Source organism: Rattus norvegicus, chromosome 15 (genome assembly GCF_021556685.1).
Source record: "Rattus norvegicus strain SHRSP/BbbUtx chromosome 15, alternate assembly SHRSP_T2T, whole genome shotgun sequence".
In the NCBI taxonomy this organism is placed as follows: Eukaryota; Metazoa; Chordata; class Mammalia; order Rodentia; family Muridae; genus Rattus; species Rattus norvegicus.
Genome location: NC_141548.1, coordinates 86948390 through 86961595, shown reverse-complemented (window position 1 = coordinate 86961595; position 13206 = coordinate 86948390). Strand labels below are relative to the sequence as shown.

Below are 13206 nucleotides of genomic sequence, written 5' to 3'. Positions count from 1 at the left end.
TCTTCTTGGAATCTGGATTAAACTAGTGGGTATCCTGAAGGTGCACATGCTCTAAAGGAAAGGAAAAATAAAATCTGCTGATCCAAAGATTTGGATTTGGAGAGAGAGAGAGAGAGAGAGAGAGAGAGAGAGAGAGAGAGAGAGAGAGAGAGAGATCTTCCCTTTGGTGAAAATGCAGACTTCCTTGTGTTGGAGTGACCTGAAAGATTATGTATCTGATCTCTGCTTCCCATAAGCAGTTTCTCTCTCAGGCTCTCTAGCTAGCAGATGTGATAACATCTGGGCAGTTATTATCGCCCTTGGCAAGGGCTGCATCCTTAGGGACTTAGGCACCCGAGCTGAGGCTCCCCAGAGAGAAAGCCCCATGATCTTCTGCTACATGAGGATAATATAACAGATTCGCAAAATTATTTCTTCTTAGGTCTTGATTTCACAGTTGTTGTTATTACTATTACTATTAATACTACTACTGAAGGCTGGACCAGACAGCATGCCAGTTCCTCCTATCGGATTTGAATTTATATTTTGAATCACAATCTCCTGTAGGTTAGCTCCATTCTGTACCCCAGGCAAGAAAGATTCTATAAGCAGGCAGATATAAAAAGCAAGGGTCCAAAACGAAGCAAAAGAAAGTTCTCTTTTCAACATCTTATTCCCTTTTCTCTGAAGTGGATTTCTTTTCCCGGAGTTTCTAGGGGGAAAAAAAAGTGTGTGTGTGTGTGTGTGTGTGTGTGTGTGTGTGTGTGTGTGTCAGGAAAGGAAAAGATAAAGATCCCCGCTACACCCTGTTTACTATTTTCCCCTTTTGATGACTAGAAGCGTCAGATCACCTAGAGCTCCTTTGAAATGCGAGTTTGTACACGGTTAAAGGAGACAAACAATAAGAGAAATGCACAATTTCATTTCAACAGCCTTTCCCCGAGTAGAAAGCACATCCTCCTTGCGGCTCCTAAGTGACTGTCACTGGTGGTGCCTGACACAGTTATATTCGCAACAACAAAGTATGCAGAGAAATTAAATTACGTGGAAATCAATAGCGTCTGACTGCTTCAAACAACTGTCTGTCATGGCTATTATTCTCCCGGAGCCTATTTATAAACCATGAAAGAAACAGGTTCTTGCAGCATAAAGACAGCGTCTTCCACAGCGCGTTTCTGTGTTGTTATTTTTTCTCCATATACAGAGGAACGCACGGGCATAATTTAACATACAAATGCCTCTCTGTATACATTATATAACCTCTCGTTAGGCACCGGATAGTGGAGGTGTGCCTAAATAATGCGCATATATTCTGGGAGGAAAACACCCCGAGAAGAGTGCTTGCATCCCGTCTTTCTTCTTCCAAAAGGTGCCTACCCTTCAACAATAGCTGGCCCTTTTGATCTCTGCAGACCCGCGGAGGGACGGTGGGACGTGCAGTGCGCATGCCTGGCCAGCTACAGGTGCATCACCTGCCTTGTCCTTGCTGGTGGTCACTATAAGAGCGGCTCCCACGCGCCGCCGCCGGTCGGGACTCGACGAGCGCGCGCGCGCTCGCCCAAGCACGGCACCGCGGCAGGGGAGGGCGCGCGCCAGACAGACGGAGACAGCTGCTGTCTGTCAGCGCGGCGGGGCCCTCGAGCTCTCGCGAGAGCTGCCCGGGCCGGCCGCGAGAAGTGGGGCTCAGGTGTAAGAGGAGCGCAGCCCGTCGGCGCGCCGGGCTAGAGCTCTCGGAGAAGCGGGATCGCGGGACCTGCGCGCGGGCGGGCGCTCTGCGCGGTCCGAGGCAGCGGGCCGCGCTCCCCGGCGCAGCAGCAGCAGTAGCAGCAGCAGTAGCAGCAGCAGCAGCCCCCGCCCGCGGCGAGACCGAGGCGAGCCGCCGAGCCGAGCGTAGCCTCGGGACAGAGGCCGGGCGAGAGGGCGAGCGGGCGAGCGGGCGAGCGTACTTTGCCGCGGACTTTGCGAGTGTTTTGTGGATTTTTACATGCCAAGCCGCCAAGATGATGTCCATGAACAGCAAGCAGCCTCACTTTGCCATGCATCCCACCCTCCCTGAGCACAAGTACCCGTCGCTGCACTCCAGCTCCGAGGCCATCCGGCGGGCCTGCCTGCCCACGCCGCCGGTAAGCGCCCCACGCCCGCGGCCCTGGCCCGCGCGCTCGCCCCCTCCCCCGCTCGGCGGTGCTGCATGGCGGCTGCTGCCCGGCGCGGCTCCGGGCCCCGCTCCTGCGGGCGGGCGGGACTGTTCATAGGGGGACCCCGCTGTGAGGCACGTGTGGCCCGGGACCGCGGGAGGCAGTGGTCCTGTCCTCTTGTGCCTCTGTCCAGCGCCTGTCATCCGCGGGGAGCCCTGGGGCTGCGGCTCTCCACTTGGCTCCACTTTCTCTGTTAATTTCACGCCTGCACAAGGCGATCTGTGTGCTCGCTCGCTCGGGTGTGTGGCACGGGTCCTTAGCTTCGAGTGACATCTCCATTTCTTCTTTTTCTTCTTCTTTTCGCCCTTTTTGTCGTCTCCCACTCCCTCTCCCGGAATGTGTTCCCGTGTCCCCTTTCTCCGCCCTTCGCTGCTCCCGTCTCTCTTCTTCCCTTCTGTCTCCCCCACCCCGGCATGGTCTCCAATCGTCCCCCGGTCCTCCGTTTACCCGGATCTTCCCACCCCTCCGTTGTTATCATGGTCGCTTTGTGTTTTGCCTTTTGCCCGTGCTTTCCGGCTTGTGTGTTTGTTTTGTGGTTTCTTTGGTGTTTGTCCCCCCTCCTTTTTTTTCCTTTCCTTTTTTTTTTTTTGGTTTGGTTTGTGTCGCCTGCAGCTGCAGAGCAACCTCTTCGCTAGCCTGGACGAGACGCTCCTGGCGCGGGCCGAGGCGCTGGCGGCCGTGGACATCGCGGTGTCCCAGGGCAAGAGCCACCCTTTCAAGCCGGACGCCACGTACCACACGATGAATAGCGTGCCCTGCACGTCCACGTCCACTGTGCCGCTGGCGCACCACCACCACCACCACCATCACCACCAGGCGCTCGAGCCCGGTGACCTGCTGGACCACATCTCGTCGCCGTCGCTCGCGCTCATGGCCGGCGCGGGGGGTGCGGGCGCGGCGGGCGGCGGCGGCGGCGCCCACGACGGCCCCGGGGGCGCAGGCGGCCCGGGGGGCGGCGGTGGCCCGGGCGGCGGCGGCCCCGGGGGTGGCGGCGGCGGCGGTGGCCCGGGCGGCGGCGGCGGCGGCCCGGGCGGCGGGCTCTTGGGCGGCTCGGCGCATCCGCACCCGCACATGCACGGCCTGGGCCACCTGTCGCACCCCGCGGCCGCGGCCGCCATGAACATGCCGTCCGGGCTGCCGCATCCCGGGCTCGTGGCCGCGGCGGCGCACCACGGCGCGGCGGCGGCAGCGGCGGCGGCGGCGGCCGGGCAGGTGGCAGCGGCGTCGGCGGCGGCTGCGGTGGTGGGCGCGGCGGGCCTGGCGTCCATCTGCGACTCGGACACGGACCCGCGCGAGCTCGAGGCGTTCGCCGAGCGCTTCAAGCAGCGGCGCATCAAGCTGGGCGTGACGCAGGCCGACGTGGGCTCGGCGCTGGCCAACCTCAAGATCCCGGGCGTGGGCTCGCTCAGCCAGAGCACCATCTGCAGGTTCGAGTCGCTCACGTTGTCGCACAACAACATGATCGCGCTCAAGCCCATCCTGCAGGCGTGGCTGGAGGAGGCCGAGGGCGCGCAGCGTGAGAAAATGAACAAGCCGGAGCTCTTCAACGGCGGCGAGAAGAAGCGCAAGCGGACTTCCATCGCCGCGCCCGAGAAGCGCTCCCTCGAGGCCTATTTTGCCGTACAACCCCGGCCCTCCTCGGAGAAGATCGCCGCCATCGCCGAGAAACTGGACCTCAAAAAGAACGTGGTGCGGGTGTGGTTTTGCAACCAGAGACAGAAGCAGAAGCGGATGAAATTCTCTGCCACTTACTGAGGAGGGTGTGAGACGCCGGGTGGGGCACACTGGGGAGCTGAGGGGTGCGTTTCTGGGGTTCTCTCTGGCCTACTTCCCCTCATTTAGAGTGTCTGTTATCCTGCCTGCATTTGGGGAGTTCCTTTACTTGCCTTTCCCTCAGCCCCACACTGCACCCTGCCCTTACTGTCCCCCAGCCTAGAGAAGGGTGTGGGTGTGGAGAAAGTTTGCGACGGCAGAAGGAGAGAATGGGGGGCGTTTAGGTGAGCAGGGCGTGGGGGTGAAGAAAAGCAAAGACTAGAGCTGGGGGTTTTGAGAAGCAGGATGGTTCTGGGGACTAGGGTGGGACGGGAAGATGGGGGAAGAACTGGGGATAGACAGATATCTTGACCAGAGACACTTACAAAAATCATCTGGGGACCAAGGAACTATGTACAAAGACAAAACTACCAACCATCACCAAAAAACAAAGCATAAAACCCTAGACAAATAAAGAGGGGGGTGGGAGACAAAGAAGGAGGCTTTAGGAATTTAACTCCTGGGAGCAGTATTCTGCAGCTTCGTTTATCCCCAAGGAAGAGAAAACAGCAATACCATTACTACCACCACTCCAACTTCCCAAGCACAAGTGAGTCCTACAGGAAAACCAAACAACCCGGACCTTGAGCTTCTGGGGAGGAAGGTAGTTGTTCTGTGTTTAACTCTCCCTTCTAAAATCCTACACCGTATGTGCGCTCTTTGATTCATTTCCTCTTTTCCAAAGAGACTCCAAGGCTTCAGCCCAGCAGCTGGACCTTAGCTTACATGCGCTTTGGGAAGCTGCCTGGTCATTCACACCGAATCTTCACTTTCCAGGAGCCAATGGCCACAGCCTTGTGGCCTGGTCTTGGTCAGGTGAGGGTCTTTAGGCCATGAGAGCCCAAAAGACAGAAATTAGGTTCTCTGAAAAAAATATTTGTTCTGGGATAATTAAACGATCTTAACACCTACAGTAGGGTTTTACTTTTATATATTTGTTCATGCATCCATGAACAAATCTGAAACTTTTTTTTCCTTCCACCCTACTTACAGAACTTTACCTTCATGTGCCTGCCCTGTTTTCCGGATTCAAACTCTACTGACACTTATTAATTTAGATTGAATGATAGAGTGGGAGATCATAGGGAGGAAACTTCCTTCCAGTTCCACTTTTCTCCACTGAATACAATCTCACTTTTCTAGGTCCCTGTCTCCCTCCCTTGGAGAACATGAAGTTGTTGAAAAGCTGAGAAGTTTCTGCTTTCATTTGGGGGCAGGAGTCCCATGTAAGAAAAATCACCTAAAATCCCAGAAGAAAGGAAGAGATTTAAAGATTTAAAGCCCCTCCCACCCTGTTCGTTTCAAATAGGTCTGCACTTATCCGGGAAAGCAGAAGTGTTTCCCTGTTGTTCTTGTTGTTGTTCAAGGATCATTTATTACCAGGGATAAACGCTGAGTTGCAGAAACTTCAATTTGCACTATGAGTTTCCAAAATAGAAAATCATGTATGGTATCTCATACTAATAATCCAAACTGCTGATGGATTTTTTTTAAATGAGAAAGACAGTTTGAGAAAGGAAAAAAAAAAAAACAAGAAATGTGGTCTAGTGAAATGCCTGCTTTGTTGTGTATACGATACTGTTTGGATCTCATGTGGAGATGGTTTCTTACTATCATGTAACCACAACCGAAGAGGAAAATGGAAGAGATGAGGGGGGGAGCACTGTCTAGGAAGACTGAAATCATGCATGGTCTGAAAGGTGCAGAAGGAAGTACGATTAGGTCTCACTCTGGGTAGGCGTTGTTGTTTATTTAATTATGTCGTATGTCATTGTTTGCAGCACAAAACATTCTATGCATTTGAAACTGAGCACTAAACTGGGCTAGCTTTCTGATAGACCGTTTTGTGGATAGTGTGATCTCACAGTCTACTTACTGCCTGTTTCCACTGAAAACACAACATTATTGTAAATATTTTCTTTCATGCACAGGCTCACACAGTGGTTACAAACTGCCAGTGTTAATCCTGAAATGTCTCACCGACTGGTCCTCCTCCTGTCCATGTTGTGTCTGCAGAGCTTTCTCCTTGGTTATGTCTTTGCTCTATTGCCCCCCCCACCCCACCCCACCCCATCAGAACCATTTCTGTGCGCCAACATACAACAGGGAGGTGTGTCCCAGCACACTTCCAAATAAAACGTGACTGAAAGAAGAACAATTTTATGATCTGGGTGCATTTTTGTGTTTACATTGAGCCAAGTCCTGGTAGAGCCGGTCAACAAATGAGACAACCAAAACAAACCAAAACAAACCAAAACAAACCAAAAAACAAAACAAAGCAAAAAAAAAAAAAAACAAAACCCACATCAAACAGACAGCCGCAAACAAACATTAAAATCAAAGAAGAAGGGGAAAGGGGGAGTCAGCAGGAATGAAAGGGTGAGATTTATTTATTTTTTTCTACATGAGAGTTCAGTTTCAGATAACTCCTGTAAGATGAATTGCTTGTCCATTTCCTCAAACTTTTAATCTTAATTCCAGAAGCTCTTAAGCCACTGCACCCTGTTCAGAGCGGTGAGGGAAAGCTGTAAATAATCAGGCACCTGAAAGACATTTAAGTCAAGGTCAGGGACACAGGCATCTAAGGTTTGAATGTGCTGTTCTACTCTAAAAACACTTCTAAAAACTGTTGTAACTAAACGACTTTTCCTTAGCAGTTAATACATTTTAAAAGTATTCTTTGATCTGCCCCAATAACTTATCAAATGCTTCTCTTTATTTAGAACATTTTGCATACCACCTATTGCTTCAGATTGACAAGAGATTTTCTTTCTTCCTTCCTTTTCTTTCCTTCCTTCCTTCCTTTCTTCTTTTCTTTTTTCTTTTCTTTCTTTTTTCTTTTTTTGTGACCTGGAACTAGATCAAATGCCAAATGTACAAACTTTCTTAATAGTTGGGACTATATCCTCTGAAGTCATCTTATTTTAGCTAAATCTTTTTAACTTCACCGGCATATCTGTGAAAGAAAAGTGATGTTCAGAAAAGAATAGTACATTTTAAAAAGGTGTGATTTTAAAACAGTTGTTAATATTTTAAAAAGCACTAGAGGTATTTTTAAAAATAGATCTCTTCCATCAAAATTGGTTTGTTTCTGTTATTGACTTGAAATATCATCAGAGTTTCTAATAAAATACATTTGTAAAAACACATTATTTTATAGAAAAGTATGACCAGATTTCATTGTTGGAGATCCAGGAATGAACAAATAAAAAGATTAACGAAGGTTGTTTTTCTAATAATCTGCTCAAACAGAAATGTTGCAGGCAAATACATTTGTATTATATAATAATGGATAATGTATGTATTAAGAATTTAAGCATTTGTTTTGTATTAAGTAAATCCTTGCCCAGTACTTAAAAAAGAGTATTATGCTAATAAAACATCATGAAAATGCATTGCTTTGCAGGGTTTCCTATTTTATGTAGTAGGAAACTGTGCAAAACTTAAAAAAAAAAGTTTTGCTTTCTAGTAAGTTGGATGTGTACAGAACAGGAAGGAATGGTAGAGCTCTTGTAAGACTCCTTTAGCCGGCAGCCGATGGCAAATTTTAAAAGGAAAGCCCTGAAGAGAAGGCAATGGTTTGCTGCTCTGTGGTAGTTTAGCCTTTCCAAGTTCTCTGGTTCCAAAAGTCGGGAAAACACGCGGAATGGACTGCCTCCCATATCTACTAATCGGTGGGGGGAAAATGTGTGAGTCTGAAGTCCTCTAAATAACACACGTTTCAAAAGGTAGGGGAACTAGGGTCCGATTCTGTTTTAGTCTCTTAAGACACACAGGAGCAAAATAGGAAAGCGGAAAAAGAAAAATATATGCCTTGCCACCGAAATGCTACCTTTCTCTTAAAACTGCTTTCTGAACTCTTCACGGGATTCTGCTTTTTCTGTAGTTCTTAAGAAAGGATGTCCCCAGCATCCGTCAGCTAGCTTCTGGATAGATTTTTGTCTAATGCGTGTTCTTAAATTATTCTGAACTTCAGTTATAAACTGTTAAATAAACAGTAGGCACCCACCGCAGTGATTGTATCAGTTTTTACTTTCTTGTGATACTAAGGTTACTTGGGTCCAGTTCTTACAGTTAGCCTCTCAGAAAGAGGACCCAGATCAAGACTGTTGGTAAGTCCCTGCCCCAGGGTCAGACTCATCTTTGTTTTCTGGGCCTCTGGACTTGAATGTTACCTGGGCTAACACTCCCATTCTATCTTGCAAGTGGGTGGGCTTTCCTTATTTAGTGCTTCTAGTTTAAATAGGAGACTCTGACTGGCTAAAATTAGTGTTTCCAACCTTATTTCTAAGTGTCTGGATGGCCAGAGGGGAAGTGACAACCACAATTATACTGGATAATGTTCTGCCGCCGCTGTCATTGCTACAACAGTCTTAGCCACACCAGAGGAGCCTCACAATCCTCGTGGGCTGTTTTAAAGGAGGCCACCAGCTTAATTGATTAAAAAAAAAAAAAAGCAGCCGAAATCAAGTTCTCACGGGGGCCCTCTCTTTCACCTGCGAGATAAGTCTTGTCGCAATAATTACGTTATTTAATATTTGATCAAACCTTCGCGCCTCTGCGACTTCAAGTGCGCAACGCGGCCGCGGTCCAGCCGGGCACGTGCGACGCGGACGCGCGGCCACCCCACTCGGGTTGCCTGGCCCTCTGAATAATTCATGGCTTGAGAGTTCTGGAAATTAATAAAATGAATGATAACAAGAAGCTAATTAAAAACTTTCTTAATTGTTGTCAAGTCAGCTTGATGGGAAACAGCCCTGGGTGACTCCATCCCTGAAAACCGCAGGCTGCAGAGGGTGGCGCTGGCTGTCCGTCCCGGCCCTCCTCGGACTCCGGGTGACTGCGGGAGCAGCTCGCAGGCTCCCTGCTCCCGGCTGCGGCCCTTTACAGCCCACCTACCTACCTTTCACCACAGTGAGGGAGGTTGGCATGTGAGGCTTCAAACCAGAGCAACTGGGTCGTATTTTCAGCTATCAGGGTTGTACCCCCACCCCCACCCCCCACCCCACAAGCTCAAGCTTCTTGCTGGGGACCCCTGACCCCTAGGTTCCTAGTCGCCAAACAAGCAGCATTTTCCCGGGCAGGGACAGCATTCAGTCAGGCAAGGAAGGGAGGGTGCGAGCGGGTTAAGAGCCCTAGGCGAGGCATCCCGCGCGCCTGCGCACAGGTAGCCGGCCGAGCGCAGTCTGTGGTGGGGGCGAGTCCGGGCGGACTCCCAGTGCGTGGAGCGTGGCGGGGTGGGGGGGTGGGGGGCAGAGCCCGCGCATGCGCACTGAAGGCGCCTAGGACCCGTGGGGGAGTCAGCTGCAGTTCCGGGTTTCAAAAATTAGGCGCTGTCAGAGGTTGAGTCCCTCTCCTAAGTGCCTTTGAGATCAGTCTGAGTGAAAAGGGAAGAAGACTCAAATCTCATATTAGTTAAAAATTCTCTTTCTACATCCCAACTTGCCTGAGTCAAAAGTCAGTTAAAGGATGCAGAAGTTTCAAATTTGGTTTTGCACGTTTTATTTTTATTTTTTGTTTTTTGTTTCTTTTTTAAAGAATTGGATGACTACGACCTAGGTTTTTGTTTCGTTGTTAAGATGCAAGTTAACTAATGCCTTGCTATGGTTGCAAATGGATCCGACTAGAGAGGATTTATATTTGGGTGAAAGGATTGGGGTGTTGCAAAATCCTCGCGTTCCCCCTCAGATCCCGGGGTGGAATGGGGAAGCACGCCCCAGTCTGCTCTGAGGGAGGTGGCTACTAACAAACTGAAGGGGTGGAGGGAGACCGAAGGGACTGTCAGAGAGCTTGAAGAAGACTTGGCTAAAGGGGTGGAAGGAAAGGAAAGAGACCGCGCATTTATCGAGGAAAACGAATTGCAAGCGTAACTTTGTTTAATAACTCCGACGCCTACCCTCAGCACAGCACAATGTATACAAACTTCTGTAGACGAGAATCAGAATAAAACAAAACGTTGACAATTTCCAGCCGCGGAAAATCACTTGCACAGGTCTCTTCTCTCTCTCCCGCCCCTGCCAAGTGTTGACAATAAACATTTAATGAAGGCAGAGACCTGGCCGTCTCCAGACAGTGTCAGAATACTTTCAGCAGACCATTAGCACGGCTTCTTCTACTTCAAACATCGCGCGGCACCCTTACATTATTAAAAAAAAAAATACAACGTGTGAGATAAATAATACGTTCACAAGGCTATCTTAAGTGGTCTGCAGGAGTTCTGATGCCCCTGTACTTACTAACAGAAAGTAACTCATTGTAGATTACTCGCGCTTAAAAATGTTAAATACAGTTAATGCAATATTAATCGCCCTTTGGTGATATAAAATGCAATATTTTCAGGCAGCTATTGAGCTTTTCCAGAGGAAGGGCGATGAGAAGAGTCGCAGCTGAATAGTGGGAGAAAAAGCCTGGTATTTATTGCTTTTGTTTGGCTTTTGGCTACAGAGACAGGAACCTTCTAATGGGGTAAGGACATTTATTTTATCTGCAATCTATTGCTGAGAGAGCAGGGGCGGCAGATGGGGCTGGTGCGATATTCACAGTGTAATTTAGAGCAAATCCTAATAACTAATAATGATTTATGTTAATTTTGATCATCTATGCGACTTTACCAAATCGTTGCGATGAAAGGAAGAAAAAGAAAGAGAAGCTAAATGTGAAGAGGGCTCTGAGGCTCACTGGTTTGGGAGCTCGCGTCCTGGGCTCTGCAGAATCTTAAAATGCATTCTGTGTTAGCAACGGAAATGTGGGTATTTGAAAAGGCAGGTGGGTAGGGTGCCTTTGACATGGGGAAATCTACTTAAAATGTGTGGCCTTCCAGCGGCAAGCGCTTTTCATCCGTTTTTACTAAAACCGAATTAGCTTCGGTTGCTTTTTTTCCCTATGTTAAAATAAATAAATAAACAAACAAATAAATAAATCTCACGTTGGGTGCCGAAGGGCGGGCGGGGGCGGGAGCTATTTTGGGATTGGGAAAGCAGGGAGCAAGTGTACCTTAATAGAGTCTTCCTAAAGGGTAATCTTAACGTCCTGGCTCAAAGTGAGTTTAATCTAGGCTAGCAATCTCTTGGCGCACGCTGCCCCGCCTCTTGCAGAAGTTCTATTCCGGGTTCCTTGAGTTCACTGCCTCTGACTCCTAATCTTTGCCTTCTAGCTGACACTTGTTTGCCAACCTCAATTTAGGGAAACCAACTCAGCCTTTACCACCCATCTCTACCTCCCTCCAAGAAATTCTCAGACTTTCAAACTTAAACCTGTCTCTTCTCTCTTGACTCCCTTGGTGAAGTGGCACCCGAATAAAAACCCCCGGGGGGCTTCCAATAGAATCCAGGTTCTAAACTGAAAAGGACCATTTTCGGCTGGAGTCCCAGCAATTTTGAAAGGAAGGGCGCAGCCTCGCTCCTGGCGGTGTGCTTCTCACTTCTACCTTTTGTGGGTTTTAACGCCTCAGGGCTATAGTTTGAAAGTAAAACAGCTTCAAAGCATCGCCTTATTAGCTCTGTATTTGAGAAATCCAGAGATGAAAACTGCCTAAAAGGTTTAATAGGGCGGAACAGTATTTATTTGCCAAGCAAACAGCCAGAATATAGTTCAAAAGGGGTGCAGTGGCTTCTCAGCAGGAGGCTGGAAGGGCGAGAACGTGGGCAAAGCGAATTTCAAGCTTCAGTTCTGAGGTTAAAGTGAATCAAATAAGCTCCGAATGAGATGTATCTTTTGATTTTTTTTTACATTATCTCCCGCGCCCAACATTTATATATTCGGACATTTGCTATCAGGTTTTGTTTCACCTTCCTGAGTTATTGCCAAGAGTTTTGGTTTGTTAGTAAAACTTTGATATTTTGTTTAGGAAGATGAGTCATCTCTCTAAGGATTTGATTTGCCAATGTGTTTTAAAATACAAACACACCCTTTAAAGTTAAATTTTCATAATTTTTCTTCCTGATTTTCTTTTTAAACGCTACAGATGTAAACTGCATGTGATTTCTTCTACTAGAAAAAAAAAATCAAGCCACAAGATTCAGAATAAAGTATCCCTTTAAATTATGCTGTTTGGGTCTTGCTTTTGAAGATATCTATCAGTAACTGTACTGGTACATCACTGCTAGATTCTGGGTATCAAGGAGATTTTAAGCAAAATAAATCTTTAAACAAAATAAATCCAAGCAGCTGACGTTAGCTGTTTGCTGATGTGATCCTTAGGAGCTGTGGCTGTTTGTGGGCTTGAAGCTGAGCCTCCACGTGCATATCCATATACAAACAGATGTAAGCACGGTGGGTTTTTTGTTTTTTGTTGTTTTTTTGATTGTTGCTGAATGTAACTGAATCTTATTTCTAAATTTCATCCAATTCCGTCTCAGCGTTTCAGCACCAGAAGCTAGTCCCCTAAAGTGGAAGAGTGGTACATTATTGAAACTCTCTATCAAACAGCTCTGGGGTGCAGCCTTTCTGCAAATGCTGGCTCTCAATGAGGTCTGGCTGTCTGAGTGCACATAAGCCCCTAATATGTTAATGGCCGTAGGGGATGCCTAAGGTACTATCTCAAGCTGCTTCGCACACCATATGTCAGGCCGTTAGCCACATGGATCTATTAATCAAAAGGAGCTGGAGAAGGAGGGGAAGGTCTTGGATAGAGGGAGAATGAGGGAGCTGGGGGAGGGGAGAGGGACAGAGAAAACATTTAAAATCCCTTCCAGTTACTTTTATTTACTAAAAGGAATAAACTATATATTGAAAAATCAACAGGGCTCTTCTTTGCATTAAGTGGAAGACTGCTCACAAATGTCTGTCTACCAAGGAATTATCGTAGTATTTGTGTGTGTGCTGCGTAGAAGGAAGTTTTACCTCAAGGGGTCCCATCTAGGGTTTCTTTATTTAACAGCCTTTATAAGCAAGACTCACTGGGCAACAAAAAAAAATTTTTTTTGTGATGTGTATTGTTTTCTCGATGAATTTTATTAAAAACAGAGGAAGGAGTAGGGGAAACGCTTATTATAGGGACACAAGCAAGGCACAGAGGTCATTCTCTGGGGACTTACAATGAATATGTAATACATTAATATACATCTACACACAGGCAATAGGGTTCCCTCCACTTCTAGTCATCCACACAGAGAGGAAGTTTAACACATTTACATTTTAGCCCCTTCCTCTAAACTCTAAGCTGAGTTTTTGATAAATTAAAATGCAGAATATCCAGGTAAAAAAAATTAAATGACAAAAT

General features: G+C 47.8%; 1 protein-coding gene across 4 annotated transcripts; it reads left to right on the top strand.

The window, feature by feature from the left end:
- Window positions 1-1670: 1670 nt before the first annotated feature.
- Pou4f1 (POU class 4 homeobox 1) lies at window positions 1671-7999 on the top strand. Of its 4 annotated transcripts, XR_015637845.1 has the most exons (4): window positions 1904-2102; window positions 2787-4590; window positions 4672-4802; window positions 5130-6243. XR_015637845.1 is itself a non-coding variant. In NM_001419538.1 (2 exon segments), coding segments are annotated over 2 exon segments (1266 nt in total). In that variant the 5' UTR covers window positions 1671-1979; the 3' UTR covers window positions 3930-7999.
- Window positions 8000-13206: the final 5207 nt, after the last annotated feature.